We start from the raw sequence: 19386 nt of genomic DNA on the forward strand, positions 1-19386 counted from the left end.
CATAGCTATTATTTCTCCTCATCAGTTGGCCTGTTCACTCTTACATTCCATCATTGGCATAATAATATGAGGAACAGCTGCAAACTTTCACAGTAATAGGTACAATCGAATCTGATGTGTCTAATTAATTTTTGGTCCAACAAATTAGTTTTGTTCTTCATTACTCTCCAATGGGAGGAAGACATTATATTTCATTATGTTTTTGTCTTCAGGAACAATGGAGCGTTACAGGTCGCACACTTCCCTTGTCTATGTTCTAATTAGTTGAACTGACAGCATTGTTACAGAAACACCTGCAGTATATGAAATAGTACTGCACTGGTACCTTGGATGACATATTTATTACTTCTGCTTAAATATTATATAAAGAAGTATAAAACTAATGCCTTTTGTTTCCCCAACCCCCAACGCTTATATTAATTTCATCAAACGTCAGCGGGTAACATTCATCTGTATCCATTTATTTTTCCGTCATCAAATTCACAAAGCATATGTTATTTTGACATTTAAATGAATTATTACTTTTACAGTTGTAATTGCTAGGCACAGAAGGGTAAGAGCAAGCAGCCAGACTGCAAACTTGAGAAGGTAATTTGGAGACAGATTGCATCTTCCCCTAGAAGAGAGGGAGAGAGTAAAGCCCACTGAAAGCGCTCCACAGGCTCTTTGTGGTTTGCTCTCACATTCTCCATTCTAAAAAGACTGGTTTCTGACTTTAGAGAAGAAGATGGGATCCTCAGATGTTTTAGAGGCTTTGGTGGACAGAGCTTGTACTTTTCTTGAGTCCAGGAGCATCAGCTCCCGAAACCGATCTCTTGAAGCACGTCCCTGCCTGCTCTTCTGCATGGCAGCACAGCTGCCTCTGAAGCAGTGCCAAAATTACATGTTTCCCCACCATCCCACTGCTTTGGCCTCTCTTCCAAAGGGCGCAGAAATTAACTCCAAGTTAATGGCAATTAAAGCAACGTGGATTCCCTTGCTGATTTCTACTAGAAAATCAATTGTGGTCCTGGAAGAGCATGCCATAGAGTGCCTCTTTCTATTAGTTTTACTCACAGTCCTTCCTCTTTCAGCACTGGGTGCACCTGTAGTTGGTTCCATGGGCATTAAAAACAGGGGAAAATCAGATAAAAGGAGCCACTGCTGTCTCCCTTCTTTTCTTTGTTACAAGTGCTCACTCAGTTCCGTTCTCCCTTACTGCATCAGAGCTGGAAACCACTGGGCCTTTGGCAGAGGCAAGACGAAAGAGGAGAGCATGGGAAAGGACAGCTGCAGCTCCCAGGCCCTAGTATTAGTAGAGCTCACCAGCATGACCAGTGTAGACTGACAGATGACACCACAGTACTGGTGTACTGCCTTTTTATCCATTAGCAGACCTAGTCTGTCAGCGTCCTTCCACGGGACCTGTTTCGCTTGCGGGAAGCCCATTTTGTTTCTTGCCCAGAACGACTGAAAGCAAGCCAAGCTCTAGCACGGTTTTAACAGTCTGTTTGCAGAAGCAGACGGTCATCAGTACTAAATATTGACATGGTGCTGAAAGAGAGAAAGCTTAATAAAACCCCTGAGATCATCAGCAGTGTGATAGCAATGTGATGCAGTGCATCGCGGTCCTTCCCGAGTAACTCAGCCCAGCTCTGAACACCATCGAGGGCCTGAAGCTGCATCTTGGCTGGGGCAGTGCTGGGCAGAGCCAGTCCCCGAGGGAGTGGGGCACGGAGGGCATGCTCAGCCCAACAGGCTCTCCGTGAGGGATCTCCATTGGCAGCTTGGCTCTGGGTCACCTGCAAAGAGGTGTCTGTGGAACAAAACTGGAAGTGTCAGAATTCTCACATCTGTTTTAGCCAGTGACCCTGTTTGGTGGCTTTAGGCTGAAGCCAGCAAGCTGGTCTGTTGAAAGAAGTAAATCTAACCATTGCTGAATTATAGAAAATAAATATGTCCTGTTTTCACAGCAAGGCATAATGATACAATACTTTTAATAATTTCCTCTGAATGACCATTTCAGTGTTTTATTGAAATATTCGACTACCTTTATGTGTGTGATAGACTTTCATAATTGAGAATCATAGTGTTTATATCTTTTTTGTCTCAGTAGAATAGCCTCTCTTGCAGCTCCTCAGCATGCATAGAGGCATCTGGTGATATTACATAAACATTTCAAGGATTGAGCTATATAAATGCTTTTACCGGAAAAGATGGATAATATTTCACAAATTTCAAAACTGCAGATGTGGGCAGTTTATATCAAATGTACATGGAATCAATATTCATGGGGGGTTTTATGCAGAAAAATATGTTCTGCATTTCCTAATTTTAAAACTATTTTTGACAAGGGGAGATTTGAAGTAGAGAAGTGCTGGTCCTTGAACTATATATTTTAACATTTCCTGAATTTCCATTCAGATTTTTATGATCGTTTGTTTTCCAGCCAGACATCAAGCTTTTTCTTTTGAAAAAGTTCCCTTTTAGAGAAAGGGGGGGAGGAAGGAAGCGCCTACTGGAATTTACAGTTTTCTAATGTAATGTAGAATTTAAAATCCTGTATAGTAATTTTTGATGCATGTCACTTTAATTGGGATTCCACATAATAATTATTTCTTACAGGTTAATGTTAAGAATTTGTCATGCATATTGTACGTGAAAAAAAATAGCATCTGTTGCTGTGATTGCTTAGAGTTTGCAGTTAACTATGTGTTTTTCTGCTTTGTGTCAAAGCTGGTGCACTTAGAATTTGTATGGATTGTTTTCCCCACGAAATAATTTCTGGAAAATACACTTTATATATGATTTCAAATTTGGAAACTCTAGCATTCAGGGAAAACAAATGAGTTAAGTAAGAATTTTTGGCATGCTGACGGCAATGAGAGAAGAAACTGTCTTCTGATGTTGTAGCGTATTTTGTATTTGGATTTGTCATTTGGAAAAAGCTATTTATTGATTGCTTGATTTATTTTTTACGAGTTTCCTATAATCCATTTTCTCATTATTGTATCCTGTCTGTAATTATGTGAAAACAAACCAACAAGTATGTATATTGTATATAAAAAAAAAGCTCTGGATTTACATCTGTTAGATTACTTGAGAGTGCGCTGTAGATCTATCTTTTCAAAACTGTGTTTGCAAAATGGCTATGGGTTTACCCTCTAGAAACACTGGGTTTCTGGTGTACATTGCTACTCCTTAAAGTTCTTCTACTGTGGATAATTCTTTTGAGGTCCATTCCTTCCCCCCCCCCCGAATTTTCATTTGCAGTCCTTGCTTCCTGTTTGTGTTACAGAATCCATAATAACCACATTCCTTTGAATTTCTTTTGTGCAGGAGGCCGTAATGAAGTTGTCATCACCGAAAATAACAACAGCATAACTGAGCAAATCACTGATGTTGTCAAACAGCCTGCCTTTATAGCTGGCATCGGTGGGGCATGTTGGGTGATTCTGATGGGTTTCAGCATCTGGCTCTACTGGCGAAGAAAGAAGAGGAAGGGGCTCAGCAATTATGCTGGTAAGAACAGGAGCTTTATTACCATCTCATCAGGTTTGGCTGTGAAGAGAACAGTTAAACCTACTTAAAAAACACGTTTAACTTCCAGCAAAAGTGAATTCTGTATGCTTGTTTTTAATGTATGCTGTGAAACTGCTGTTGTATGAGAAGCTTTAAATGCACTGCTCAGTACCACATTTCATCATTATCATAAGACAGTATTTTTACATCTCCAGCACATCTAGCATTAAAGAAAAAAAAAAAAAGCACAAGGAAGACTAACTATACCTCTTGTTCCTTGCTCAGAAGGCACTCTGTTAACAGTGCAGCTCTACTCATATGTTCAAATATGAATTAGACTAGACCCTCATAAGGAAGGTTAGAGAGTATTTGGTCTTTTCCTTAATTCCCATGCATTTCCATGTCTCTGAAGCCATGTGCATGGGAAATAAAAGGAGGTGCTTAATCAGTGACTTCATATCTATAGCTGGAAGAGGAGAGTGATGTGTTAGACAGAGAAGTGTGGTCAAAATTTACTTATGGCAGAAACCATAAAAAGTTTTGTCTTTGAGGTAGAACATCTTGGAATGTCCTCTTGTACCAAATGTTTGTTCCAGTTACAAATTAGTTTTTGAAAACTACGTTTGGAAAAATAAATACACTTGCCAGATGAAAATACTTTCATCTTTCCCCAACCTCCTTGTTTTGTGTATTCAGTATTTCAGGACTCTTATAAATTTTTAGGCAGTCGGGTGAACGCCCATAAATCTGAAGGTCACTCTGAAGCCTAATTTAACACACAAAAACTCCCCTGTTCTTCAGGTATTGGGACAGGTTCTCTAGAAATGCTTATTAACATTTAAAAATAGAAAAATATTTCTTTTTAAGCAAGAGTTGCCCAGTTGAGGACACAGCATATTTAGTGTCGACATTTTATCACACTGAAGTTACACAAGCGCTCTTCTATAACAAGTTATCACATATGAACCTGAGGACACAGGTTCCCTAAGTGGCTGAGCATCTCTAACTCCTTGCCAAAAACCCACATTCATTCACAGCCAAAATGTCCTTCTCAGTTTGGCATTAGTCATCATGAGACTCCTCGGTGTCCTGACTGGGCTCACTAAACCAGAAGGAAACTCTTCCGTGCTGGTTTTCAATCCTTCCTGCTGGATTTGTTTTCCACTGGCTTAGTGGAACAGGGCAGGTCAAGAAAATGTGAGGTGAGCAGTGGAGGACAAGAGGAAGGAGAGCAGTGGCTTTTGGACCATCTTGGTTTCTGGGGAACCTCATCTTTTGTCACCATGTGACCTCTGATGTTCACAGGTTGAGCATTCTCGATTTGTTTTTGGTTTTTTTCTTTTCTTTAACAGCAGTGACTTTTACTCTCTGAGAGGTAGGGTATTGTTAACTGAGAAACTAATATCTCTTTCACACACTTATAGTTGTATTTCTATGAAATATCATTCTAGATCCCAAGATTTTTCATACTAAGGGACAGTTGGGCTGTTATTCCTCTTACAAAAGAGTCCTACATAGAGTTTTGGACACAAGCTAAAATTAGTCTTTTCTTAAAAAGGAGAATTATTAGCCCTGTATGTGAGTTGACATACTGGGGGGGGAGCAGGGGAGAATTGAGAGCAAAGTCTTTTATACATTTAAATGCATAGCTGTAAGTAATTATAATAGTCGTAATAAACTGTGTCTCCTGCAACTCATTCCTTCTCATGATGTTTGCTGCATCTAAGTGTGATGTGAACATTGCATCATGAAATTGTGTATGCTTTCAGCAAGGAATGTAGATAACAGATCATGCTTCAAAATTCATCCCAATGTTTTCAATTCGGAGAACAGCATGTCCACACAGAGAGTCTTCCAATGTGACTGTTGAAACTCACTGCTCATCTTTCCGACCGTCGTCTCTCATTGGCTGCTGGCTGGTTAGTGCTTTAAGCTCAGCTGTAATGTCCTGCTCATGATATTCAACCCCAACTTGAGTAAACTCCAGAGGAAACTCGTGCCCTGCAATTAGAGCTTTTTCTCAGGGTGTGTAACTCACAATGTGTCTGCTTTCTTGTTTTGCAGTTCAGTCCTTCACCTTCACCCCTGCAGGTACTGTCCATTAGTCTGTCTCTTACTTCACCAACACATCACTGCAAACATTAGCTATCTAAGTGTTTATGAACATGTGAGATATGCAGAATCAAAACCAAATACAAGGAGAAATAATTTGGCTGCCTATCTGTGATAAAAATGTAGTATTTATTTCCCTAGTGATCCAAGGGGAGCATAATAAAATCTGCCACCATTAATGTCTCTGTCATTGTAATTCTGCATACTTACTCATCTAATTCCTTTAAATAATGCAGCTTTGAAAGTAATTTGCAGGACAAGATGCTTGAACTAGCTTACCATAAACAAGCATTAGTCATATATAACTGAATTTTGATTTTAAAGCTAAAGTATCTTGAACATTTCTGCAGTGGAGTAATGGAACTTTCTTCCACTTTAGCTCTTAGCTGTACATATGTTTGCTTTACTGTGAGGTGTTCAGATCTTCAGGCAACCTAGTGATTAACTGATGCACTCATTTCCTTTACGGGGATTTTGGAATTGAAGCATTTTGGTTTTTTCTGACTACCCAGTTCAAAGCTGGTATCCTATTTTTCGTATCTTAAAAAAGATAGCATACGGTAGACCATTATCATAAACACGATTAAAGATATGTGAAGGATAAACGAAGTGTGGCTTAAACAGCAGGTTGCAAACAGCTTGTTCAACATATGGATAGCCAGGAAAAATAGAGTATAGAGTTAATAGTAATAATGGATACAAATAAATAGCTTCTGCTCTCATACCTAATCGCAGCATTTAAAAACTTAAAAATAATTGTAGCTCAGTGTTACAGTATAAAAGACTGATAAATCTCATCATTTTCCAGCAGAAGTCTGTAAAGTTTTCTGTGTGTAGTTTGGCCCCTCAGTTTCATTTACCAAAGCTGTCTCCTGTCCTCTCTGCCATCCATGTGAGAGAGTTCAGTCTTCCCACTGCACTGCTGAACCAGTCCTCATGCTCAGGCAGCTGCTTTCTCACTCTTGCTTGTCTTCAGCCACAGCTTGTGTGTTTACCTTAGCAGCAAAGGGCAAATGACTGTCAGGACAGGGGAGTGAAGGTGGTGACATATGCCCCAAGGGCCTGTGACATTGTGAGGGAGAAGTGTCCTTGTGGAAAAGCCCTGGGAACTCAGGATTGCTCCTCTAGCTCCCAGGCAGGTATGGCCAAGTTAGTGCAAGTAGTGGCACAACACTTCCTAACCTAAATGCTTTACTGGCTTTTCTTTGAGAGACAATGTAGGGTTTTTTCCAAAATTAAATAATTCATCTTTACATTTGGTTCCTATAACTGTGCCACTGTCAGCTGTCTTTAAACACAACTTTCCATGGTGTTTGTAGCATACATTGGCATGCGCGTTGTGCTGGAGCCACAGTGACTGTGCATGATTTAATGCTCTTGATCCACATGTGCTGGGTAACTAGGATATGTCAGAGGCACTGCCAAAAATGTGCTTTTTTAAAGGTGGTTCTGACATCTTGTGGACTTCGTAGGACTAAAACAGCCCATAGTTTTGTTTCCTGGCCTGTCATCATTTCTGGAGGCACTGAGAACCTAAGTCATCCAGTAGTCAAATCCAAAAAACCAATCATTAATTTAAAAAAAACTCTTCCTTTTTTTTTTTTTTTTACATAGTCCGTATTTTTTATCTTTATATCCAGAGTTCCATAACAAACTTTGTTAATTCTCTAGTATTTGAATTTGCCATTGTTAATATATAATTTAGACAAACGTATCTGTGCTTCTGGGAGTTAGTCACTCACAACTGTGTGTTGTTCCCTTCAAAGTTATGATTCATAAATGGTTTGGTTTTAGATATAATTATTTAGAGAGAGGTATGTAGCTTTCAGAATCCCATCAGAGACAGCTGTCAATGAAGTTTTACTAAAGATGAATTTATCCTAATACACTCAGATTTTAGAAGGTGCACAACTTTTGTCAGACATCTGCTTTAAATCCTTCAGAGAGTTGCAGAACATGCACATTTGATTGTATGATAAAGAGAATTGAATCTTTTAATGGAACATCCATATACTTACTTTATTTCACACACAAAACAAAACCCCCATTATTTTTCGGTTTGGTTTTTTTCAGCTGTATTTGCCTGTGTGTAGAACTTAGAACACTGAAAATAGTTGTTCAAAAGTCTGGATCCTGCAGTTTTATAATTACTTGTAAAAATATTCTTTCAGGTAATTTTCAGATTATGGGTCATTCACTAGGATCATTTGTTATTTGTATTCTGTTATTAGGATCCTAAGATGTATAATTTCTGCAGTGAGACTAAACTACTGTAACACTCCATGTAGGAGAAGAGCAAACAGCAAATGTCAGGCAATTGGTAGCGATTTGTGTCAGAGAAGAATAACTGATTTAGTTAAATTCATTAAGCTTTCTGTCTTTGTGAACATTTTCATAAGCACTGAGAGATTGCTCAGATGGTCACAAGTAAAATGACATTGAAAGTTGTAGCTAAATCTTCTTGGTTATTTTCAGTTGAACTGACTCCAGTGGTTACTGAGCCACAATTCTGTACATCACTATTCTTCCACTTCCCTTTCCCCCATCATGGCTCATCAGGCATTGATTCTCAATAGTATCAATACTGCAAGACATATGATTAGCTAATATGTTTGTTAGATTACTATTGATAAGTAGTAGTGTCATCATCTGCAGCTGTACCAGAACTATACATTGTTGTGACCATAACATACTATCAGCAACCCCAAGTCTGGCACAGAAACAGTAAACACAAGTGTTACTACTTTTCAGCCATCACTTCTGTAATAAAAAGATAGACACTTTTGTGAGTTTCTGTGAAAGCTAAAGTACTGCTGTACTGGGGGTTTTATGGTATTTTTCTGGTTACACTTTACTTGGACAATTGCCTGGATATAAACATGCATGATGGGCTTGCACGAGATACAAAGATAGATGGCACAAAAGAGATGTCTGAACACTTCTTGTATAACAGATGAATTATTTCAATGCTGTATTAGAGTGACAAAACAAAATTTGTTTATTTATCTCCTTATCTTTCCTGTGCCCTCAAACTTGTGCCAATACCCACTCACTTGAATACTCAGGTGTTTTCAAGTGTCTAGGCCATCAGCCATGCAAAAAAAGGTAAATATGTATTTTCACTTATGAGTAGATAAGCTTATTTAGTGACTAGTGCTCCTTGGGATTAAAGATTTCACAGAACTGAACAAACAAAAACCAAATTAAAAATAGATAGAGAGTCAGGAAATGCTACACATTTTATGTGCAACTCCTGAAACTGTTAAATGTGGATAAACTGTATGACAGAATCATCCAAAGGTAGACAGAAGATTTGATGGAATTTTTATGTGCTGATTATCTGTTCTGAGTTAATGCTTATTAAAAGAGGATTAATCTACATTCATATTTGAGAAACAGCTTATCAGAAAAAGGAATGAGACTTGGCTGGCAACATTAAAGTTTTCATTTGCAGTAGGAAAATGTGGCCTACTAGAGATAGGCATACAGAAAGCTTTCTAAAGCTTTCTAAAGCTTTCTTGCCTCAGAATGTCGACTTACTATACATTCATATTTTTCCAGCTCTAGCAGGCATGAAGATTGAGTTTAACCTTGTCAGATAATATTAGTAAATGGTTTTGGTACCTCCTTATATATTTAATAAAAAGCATCTGAAAAGCTCCTTAACATATGCTGTTTTTCATACAAATATATACAGTATAATTTCCTGAAATATTTATGCATTTAAAATGCACTTTGGATTATATTTCTGCATTTTTACAGTCCTTGAAGTATAAGCTGGTGGGGATTCCTTCAAAATCTCTCTATGCAGGGGTTATTTTTTCATCTTCTTCTGAAAACCAATCTCATCCCTACAGGTCTTCAGCTTTTCTAAGAACATATATCAGATGCAAAGAGCTGTTTTGCCTCCTTGGTGATAAAAAGCAAGGGAGATGGGTGGGTCAGTGATAGGGACATCCTTCCCTTCCTCCTCTTGCATTGCCCCTTGAAATTGCTGTGTTGCTTTTTGAAGTGGAGGCAGGATAAATAAAGCCAGCTGTCTGTGTGTTTTATTTTCACAGTGACATCTACAAGCCTGCATTGCATTAAGTCTGCTTCTATTCAGGCGTTTAGACTTGTTCTGTAATTGCAGAAATCAAACTGCAGGCAAAAATGCTGACAAAATGTATGGCAGGGATGATAAACACAGTGCTTGTGTTGGCAGCCTGACCATATCTTCTGTTGTTAGCTGTCTTTCCTTTCACAACACTGATGCTAAAAGAAAGGCACCTTCTCTATCCAGCCTTAGGTAGCCCATTCATGGATGGCATCAGGAATAGGTTTTGTTGGGTTTTGTTCTGTAGCGTCCTGGTGACATGTTCACACTTCAAGAGGAATTTTGGCACACTTAATTAATATTACAGAACCTTTTCCACCAAGCATAGTAAATAACTAAAATACTTCCTTGTTTGTTTTCTCACTTCATACATTGGTATACAGGGTGGAGGGTAAATGAAAGAACCTGTATTCCTTCCCAGTTCCATACACATCACATAAGCACAGTCTTCCCCAGGAAAAACAATGTCACTGCAAGATAAGTTCTTTTTTTTTTTTTTTTAATAAACTAAGCTGAACCTTTCTTCTAAAAACAGTGCTTTTATTGGGAGGGTATGAGATTAATGTAGGCAAAAAAAACTAAACAAAACAAGAAGTAGTTCCTACCACAAGGACACAGGTAGAAGAAAAAGAAGCAAATGCTGTGATACTTGTCTCTTCTCAACAATCTCATATGCCACAGCCAACCTGCAGCAACTGTGGCTCTAGCAAAGAGGTTTCAGTGCCATGTCTTCCCAATATGTTTCTCACAGCTTGCCTTGGAGTTTTCCCATCCCTGACTACCCAGAAAATAAAATGTGTCAGGCAAACATTTCTGCAATCTCCTACTAGCTCCTCCATTTTAGATTTGCTCTATAAAGGTACACAAGGGATATAAGTATTTTGAAGACCACAAATACTGTTGGGATTTTTTTTTTCCATATGATATGCAAGGTTAAAATCTCACACACCTGTATGTGCTACACAAGTGGTAACAAAATAACTTCAGAATTATTTCTGGTGGATGATAATCTGAAAAAGAGCATTAATCCCAAGCATTTTTTAGAAAATATATTTTACTGGAATTTCCTTAAATCTGTAAACTTTATTATTATGGGTTCTTACCAAATTAGCCTTTGTTTCTTGTTCTCGCTATTTCTTGTCACTTTGACAAATGCAGAAAGTTGAAGAAATCAAGTACTAAATTTGAAGGGGAGGAGGAGAAAGGAAGCAACATCTAATGTACTTTTGACCAAGATACTTTGAAACAGCCAGGCAGTGCCCACATTTTTGCATATTCATGATAGTTACAGCACTTCAGATTATTTACTTTTAAACAACGAGTGATACAGTCATTTGACAGCCTGTTAGAGAAAGTACCGTTGGCTCTAAAATTAATTACCTGCAGTGTATTACCATGTCTTGTTTTTCAATAGCAGACTTTTATTTAATACTTTTCATACTTGCATTTTGATTTTCTTTTCATTAATTGGTTTGATTACATCCTTTCAAAATTCAACTGTTAACCATTTTGATGTGACATATGACTGCAGTGATTTTCTGATATTGATATTAGTCTGCTCTGCAGTGAAGGATAATTAGTCACCCTACCCAAGCACTCTTCCAGCAGAGCTTCCAGAAGGGCCAGTTTTGTCCCCTTTGCTGAATGTAGACTCTGAAATTATCCTAGGAGTTAATAAAGTGACAAGTATTCTATAAGGTATCAGAAGTATTTTCCCAGTGGATTTATGCCATTGCTAATTCTTTTAATGATCACAGAATTCCTATTGGGTGTAGTAATTTTGTCTGATTAGAGTAGTGTATAATAACCTAATTCTGAATTAGTGTAGTTTGGACCAATACTTGGAAAATCTTGCAAATATTCTCGGAGCTATAAATTAACTATGGGAATGTATGTCTTACAAAGGTAAATAATATTTCCAAACCAAACCCTATTTTAAAATAATCTGGCCACAGACTTTTCCGTTCCTCTCTGAAATTCAAACCCTCATCTTGTCAGAGGCCTGTAAGGATGCAGATGTCCAGGACATTGATATAATTTAATAGTCTGCCTTATCTATACTTGACAATAAATAATGGGACATTGCCACTGAGGACCAGAGTAGTCTGTTGGCCTTAACTCAAAATATTTGCCAGTGCTTCAAAAAGGAGCATCAAATGTCAATTAGCACCTCACCAATAATGTGGGTTCACCCGTATTGCCCTGAAATGTAATCCTGTTAATAAGATAGATAAGGGAGAGGCTGGGTTTTGTCAAACACCCATGAATGGAGACATAAAAACAACTGCCTCTCTCTATGTCCTTGACATCCCCCATGGATGGAAGACTGGAAACACTTTTTCTTCCCGGTGACACTGGCATGTATGCATTTATGTGTGGCTCCTAGTTCTTAAACTCTTCTTCTGATGGAAATGGTGCAGCCATATGATTTTTGTCCATGCTTTCATCTGTAACAGAGCTGCCACCTCTTTCCCAGGACTGTTTGTCCTGGGAAATGGCATATTTGTCTGGTGACATTATATTACTGCATTACGACATGATGTTATTAACTCACTGGTGCAATGTCATTATGTACTGAAGCAAAAGCATGCCAAGAAACAATTTCATCACATGGCTCAGTCTTGCAAGGCAAAGCCATATGAAGGGACCTGTGGTAAATTCAGGCCTTTTGCCCAGATGGCTGGTTTGCCTTGCAAGCTACAGAGCAAGTTGGTGTCAGTCAGTAACGTGCAGTGAAATCCTGAACAAATTGTAACCCCGATGTGCTTGATCCTGTTCTTATAATTTCTGTACTTTATTGAGTGATGATGCCAAGAAGCCTCCTATCTTGGACACTGAGCAGTTTGAATTGTTAGTTTTAATTATTACTAATTGATTTTTTTCCCTGTCTTATATGTGTGTGCTTGTGTGTGTGTGTGTACGTTTGTTTGTTTTGTTTTCTCCCAACCAAAACACAGTCACTTTCCAAAGAGGAGATGGAGGACTAATGAGCAATGGAAGGTATGTTTCTTTGTATAAAGGTTTTTCCATTATTTTTAAAATTAGGGATCTGAAACATGCTATAGGTGATGCACTTGGGTCATAACAGATCATTGGGAAAACTGACAACACTAGGAGGAGTTAAGTAGCTTAGCACAGGGTTTAATGACCTATCTGTTGTGCACTTTGTAGGAATCAAGCCCAGATGTTTCATATCTCCCAGATGCCCTGGAAGAAATGAGTAGTAAATATCACAAAGAATGTGTTCATTTGTTATCAGGATGTTTATTGCATTAATTAGACATTAGCAAATGAAGTTGCTGTTGTTTAAGACTCCTTATTGGCTCCCCCTAAATTGCTGTGAGTGAACAATTACAGTTAATCGATCATGAAATAAATGATTCATGGATGATGAATAGGCTGTAGATTGATAGGACTGGATTCCACAACTTTGGCTACTCAATTGAAATTGATAAAAGCTGATAACGGGCCCATATATCCTCATCTATTTTCCCTTTGCCAATATGGAGATTGTAATTAGGCCCTGGTAATAACTTCCAATCTCCTGTTTAATCAATATTTTAGCAAAAAGAGATTAGGCCTAATGAGAGCAAGTAGATGTGGCGAGAACATGGCTGGGCCTTCTTATTGTCGTTTCCATGGAAACTGATGTTTCTCTTAGGGATTGTGCCAGGCAGGGGTCTATAAAGTACAACGATCGGAGATGTTGCTCCAACTTCATGGGTTCTTTAATAACCTAGAAAAGCTGCAGAACTGCGGATGGCTTTTTGTTTTCATTTGGGGAAAGGGGGGGTGTCTGCAGGAAATTATTTGTTTTCCCTGTTAAATACAAATACAAACAATCCACCTGCCTTGCTAAATTTCTGTTTATCCTGGGGTGAGAGAGATATGGCACCTTATGGCCCGAGTGTGCCTTCTCTTTCACATGCTCGCTGTTTAATACTGCTCTCAAAGCTGGGAATTACAGGGATATGAAAACCATGCTGTAGTGGCAGATAGAGATAGCTGTGGACTTTCCATTAATCCTACTCAAACCTGTTTGCCTCTAAACCATCCAAGAGTGCTCAAGAAAGAGTTACCAGCCTGTAGATGACAGGCATGCATTTGGGATGCAAGGGAAGGAAGAAATAGTAGCCCAAAGTCCTGGAAATGGCTGATATGGAGCAATCAGTTTGAGTGATGGCTCCCTTGAGGTGGTAATTTATCATACAGCCCTGTTGTAGGATCCCGTGATGGTGCTGCCTAACTCCTGTTTCACACAGACAACGGAGTTCATTTGGATTCTGACAGAGTCACGACGGCTGCCTAGTCCCACTTCTACTGACAAAGTTGATTTGTATATAACCTTAATTAACTGCTCAAGGTCTTTAAATCATCCAAGGCTACACAATTTTAAATTGAAATAAATTAAAGTCTTCTAAATTGTTAGTTACCTGTGGTGTTAGGAGAACAGTGATACGGCTCGTTTGATCACTAGTTGTCTCACAGATGTTGTAATTTTGAATATATATGTATATATTTGTATGTATATCTCTTTTTCTTATTCTGCTTCAGTCGACCAGGTCTCTTGAATGCAAGTGACCCCAGTTATCCTTGGCTTGCAGACTCCTGGCCTGCCACAAGTCTGCCAGTAAACAACAGCACTAGTGGACCCAATGATCTTGGCAATTTTGGTCGTGGAGGTAGGTTTCCTTTTATTATTTCACCATGTAGTATACAACAGGCTCCCATTAGTTAACATTTATGATAAATACTGTATAATGTTTTTATCCTTATAGTTCTATGTGTGATTCTAGATTTGATTGAAAATTTACTTTAAAATGTTAGTTTTGCTCTGTTGCTTTTTACTTCTTTAAAAGGTAGGTCTAGTTTTTAATTTACCCCACAGTGGTGAGACAGGGTCTGCTTATGATCTAAAGAGAAATGTATCTTGCTCAAAATCGTTCCCTTTTGTGTGGAGATAAGCAATCTGCCTGGCAGAGGAATATAGCCAGGGAAAAAAAGATGTCCATAAGGGCAGAGGAAAACTGGGGGGATGCTGGAAGGATGTTCCTTCAGCAGAACAGGAGAACATTGTTGCTGTCACCTTACCCATCCTCTTTCTACTGAGGGTCTGCTCTCAGTCTCAAGCATAATCCATGAAGAATTATGGATTCTTCATGACTTACAGATTCTTCAAGAATTAAGGAAAGTCACCAACTTTTCTTCATTTTGGAGGAAAGAATATACAAAGGGGACCTATTTAGATTTTTTAAGGGGTTTGCTTCCATTTTGAATTGAGGGAGGACCTTTGGGGAGATGAGGTAATGATTTATTATTACGATGGTGAATCTTTAGAGGAGTTATTTTCTTTGAAACATTTTATTCAAATGGGAATTTCAAGAATGGGAATTTTAAAAGTCACAGTAATATTCACATCTCTCTGTTAGTCCCTTGGTTTCTGTGATAGCACAGCTAGTTCTGCATAGTGGTGTTCAGAACAAGACTTTCTAGTGTAAACGAACATATAAATGTTTTTAAGACATGAATAGGTAAACAAAAATCAAGAAAACCTTATATATCAAAAATGCATTAAAATGTAAAAAAAAAAAAAATCTATAAAACCATCACATTGATAAATGTGAAAAGAATTCAGTTTTGAACTGTACCAGAACCTGCTTCTGAAAATCATCCCTCGTATCAGTTATACATTCCCATGCAAAGCCTCTTGCCTGTGGTTTGACTACTGTGACTTCAAATTACAACAAAACACACTAGATTTATATTCTATATAAAAATGTTGTAAAGCTCTTGTCATACAAAACTATTTAAAAGTAAGCAAAACTTTTGATAATATTTAGAAGGCAACTGAATATCTGCCAGGTTCTTTGTTGTGAATGTCTTGAAAATAAAACCCTTCAGTACTTTTCCATCTTTTCTTAAGCTCACATACTACAGAAAAATTACCATTTTCTTTTAGCATTTGGCTCTACATGACAGAAATTGGAAGCATGTTTTGAAGTTTTTGGCCTCAGCGTGGTTGAGGCATAGGTCCAAATTTGCGCAAGAGATAAAACAGTTACATTTTGAAATTCAGCAGCTCAATTCCACCCATGATCTTTACAGATGAGCTCACAATTTTATTCTGGCTGATTTGGGACCACTTGTCCCTATCTGTTTCAGTAGTTGAGATTGGATGTTTCTGCATTAAAGATGGACTAAAAGTTAGATGTCTTTCAACATATGTATATAGAATATTAACATTACAGAGAGAACTCTTACTGGTTAAAAGATCTATGATAATATAAAAGGTCTGTAAGCATTTTAAAAACAGTAAGGTGCCAATAAATCACTGGAAAGTCAGAAGCTGAGGCAAACAGTTCTGACATTGCCCTTAAAAGTGAGATCCATGTTATGTCCCAGATAGGCATGTGAGAGCAAGGCTGTGAATGGGAAGCACGGGTTGGAGCTGGAGTCATGTAAGGCCACAAAATGGTACTGCATCTCCTGAGGCAGCAGGAAAGAGCTTCCCTCTGGAAGTACTTCGCCGCTATTTCATTTATCTCAAGAATTACAAAACAAGTTGGATTTTGGAGAGGTCTGGGGATAGCATCCAGTGGGAAACGCATGTTCAACTTTGGTCTGAAATGTAGAGCGTGGTGTTTTTTTGCTATGACAACTTGGTGGGAAAATCACACTTGACTTTTACTAGGTGATTATGGCACTTTGTAAAATGGCAGTTTAATAGCTCTTTGAGTGCTTAATGCATACATCTCATTGAGGTCAAAAAAGTAATCCGTGGTTGTACTGAAAATTCCCAGAATGTCTGGAGAACCTCAGCTTATTAGTAAGAAAGACTGAAAGTTCTTGACTGGTGGAGAGCTATGCTTTCCTTTCAAGTGTGTGCAATGTATCGTTCTCCATTTTAAAATGACTGTATAGAGATGATACCTCTTCGTTCTTGCCAGAAATGTGCTCTAAAAGACAGATGTATGTCTGAGTACTTGAGAGATGAACATTTAGATAGTTTTTACTTCCCTAAGTCTGCAAATCCAACACAGACAGGTTGAGCTGAATTTGCTTCACTTTATACATCAACAACAGAATTTATTTACTAAACTTCAAGCCATTATACTTTGATGAAACCAATTGTGGTAAGGAAAAATCTTCGTACTGGGGATGAAAGAAAGATGGACTGCATTTGTCTCTCACATCTCATACTGTATTTGGACATAGATGCCTTTCTGTTTGTGTACAGCCCCTAGAAAGCACATTGCATGTGTGCAGATAGATGGTAATAAACCTGATTTTGAAATATGAACTGTGGTTTGCATTAATTGTAATTTTTTTGCACTTACAACTTATCTGCAGTTATAAGTTAATACAATTAAGATCTTTTAAATACTTGATTGTGTCCATTTCCCTGTTGTCTGCAAAACCAGATCATGCTGATAGACCCAAATTTAATCTCTGTTTCTGCAGTGTCTCTGCTGAGCACTTGTTATTGCCGTATTTATTGTTAGTATTATGTTGCTGCCCTGAGACTGCAGATGTTATTAGGGTCCATATTAAAATATTCACTGTTGCACACATGAATGTAACAGAAAATAGTTCTGTGATCTAAATGTTCATCCCAGGGAAAAAAAATAACACGCAACCAAACGACACGAAAACAAACAAACCAACCAAAACAATGGGAGGAGACAGTGGTGTCACAGCTCATTGCTGGATAAGTCTTTGAGACAGTGAGAGAACAGCTGTATTCCTTGAGGTTTCACAAAACCCCCATCTGAGTCTGAAACTGAGCCTAAACCCTTGTCTAGGTGCAAGAATCATCTTTTCTTTCTGGGGCTCAAGGTATATCCAAATTGGCTGTGATCCCTAGAATGGGACGTGAACATCCTCACTGTAGGAGTGTGCATTATCTCAAGTGTGATCTAACAGTTGTAATCCATATCTGCCATCTGCCCGTAGAAAGAAAATGGAATATAAATGATGCTTTTAATTTTTTTTTTTTAACAAGTACATCCCAGAATTGATTCAACTTTTCAGAGTATAAATAAATTGTAAAAGTAGTACCATTTGATATATTGACCTCTGAGATAGAGAAGGAAGAGGATTATCTGCTGAGCTGTGGTTCTGCTTGGAACATCACGCCAGTCATCATTAGATTCTTCACACATCAGTAATCTCAGTTTCTAGATCTAGTATTCCATCAACAAAGATCACTTCAGTGTTTAGTAAGGAGAGAGATTGCCAATCTATCTGATTAAATATATAAACTACACTGTGTGATACGATTCAAAAGATGTAGAAAAGTCAACAGATATTTAGTTAAATGTGTTGTACTGTTCTTCAGGTAAATGTACTGGAGTATTTGAACACGTTGTGCTCCATTATTAACACTGCTTTGCCATTTTGAGGGACTGATCACATAAATCCCTTCAGAATAACAGATTTTCTTTCACATACCAGGAACAACTTGGTCTTGTCATGTTTTTCTTTGTGGAAAAGTAGAAATGTACTAGCTAATGTCAAAAAGAAAATTAGATAAGCTGATGCACAAAACTTCAAGGAAACCAAGCTGATGCCCTTAAAAAATTACTTTGAGGGCTTTGGCATCCATACAAGAGTTTTTCTACATATTTTCTCAGAACATTCCCTCTATGATTTGTAAATTCTCTTCTTTCATCATTTCGCTGAACCCCAGACAGCTTCATTGGTTCTGACATAGAATGAACAATTGAAAACATTCTTTAGGAGAGAAATATTCCAAACTTCACTTTCAAGCTGAAGGTATGGAGGAAAAAAAAAAAAAAGATGGTTTTAGGCAGTGAGACGTGAAGGACAAGTGGTAGACCTGTCACAGATGCTGATAGCTTGGCGATGGTTGTACATCATCTTCCCTTCGTTGGCTCATGGACCTGTCTCAGCTGAAATGCAAACGTGCAAAATGACACATTTATTTCTCATCTTAAACCTTGATACTTTCAGGCTTCGTGTACATCAATGATTTGTTTCATTCCCCTGTGTTCACCACAGATGTGCTGCCACCAGTGCCAGGGCAAGGAGATAAAACTGCTACTATGCTTTCTGATGGAGCCATTTACAGCAGCATCGACTTCACCACGAAAACCAGTTACAACAGTTCCAGCCAAATAACGCAAGCTACACCATATGCCACCACCCAGATACTGCATTCCAACAGCATCCATGAGCTGGCTGTCGATTTACCTGATCCTCAGTGGAAAAGCTCAATTCAGCAAAAAAATGACCTGATGGGATTTGGTTACTCTCTCCCAGACCAAGGCAAAGGCAACAATGGTAATTACAGCTCTTATTTTCCAGAGACCTTGGCTTTGTACTGTATCATCTGTGCATGAATTAGAAAATTCTTTTTAGTTGTGTGAGATACTGTTCATATTTACCTTAACTAACGCTAACATTCCTTGCATGTGCGCTGAATGTCATACAGTCACAAAACACATCGTCCTGTGCTTTTATTCCTCTTTGTCCTGTGCTAATCACCAAGCCATCTGCCCTCCATCAGGCTAGGCTAGGTGTACCTTTAAAAATAATTAAGTTAAAACTGCCACCCCACCGCATCTGCTGTTGACTTGCTAACTGCATGTGTCGCATGTGCTTGTGCTGTCGACTAATCCCACGATGCCACTGTGACCTTTGCCGTTTAACCCTTA

At 38.3% G+C, this 19386-nt stretch overlaps 1 protein-coding gene across 22 annotated transcripts in view; it reads left to right on the forward strand.

Annotated features, from left to right (window-relative positions):
- Nucleotides 1-19386, forward strand: part of ROBO2 (roundabout guidance receptor 2) — a 1060454-nt gene that overhangs the window by 993776 nt on the left and 47292 nt on the right. For 12 of the 22 annotated variants that reach the window (XM_032678947.1, XM_032678945.1, XM_032678951.1 and 9 more), the window contains 4 exons: nucleotides 3319-3501; nucleotides 12667-12709; nucleotides 14264-14391; nucleotides 18731-19012. In XM_032678947.1, the coding sequence (XP_032534838.1) occupies nucleotides 3319-3501; nucleotides 12667-12709; nucleotides 14264-14391; nucleotides 18731-19012 (636 nt within the window). Of the gene's footprint in view, nucleotides 1-3318; nucleotides 3502-5565; nucleotides 5593-12666; nucleotides 12710-14263; nucleotides 14392-18730; nucleotides 19013-19386 lie in introns of all 22 variants that reach the window. The other 10 variants (XM_032678944.1, XM_032678942.1, XM_032678955.1 and 7 more) reach the window with 1 other exon arrangement.

This window comes from Chiroxiphia lanceolata, chromosome 2 (genome assembly GCF_009829145.1).
Source record: "Chiroxiphia lanceolata isolate bChiLan1 chromosome 2, bChiLan1.pri, whole genome shotgun sequence".
NCBI lineage: Eukaryota > Metazoa > Chordata > Aves > Passeriformes > Pipridae > Chiroxiphia > Chiroxiphia lanceolata.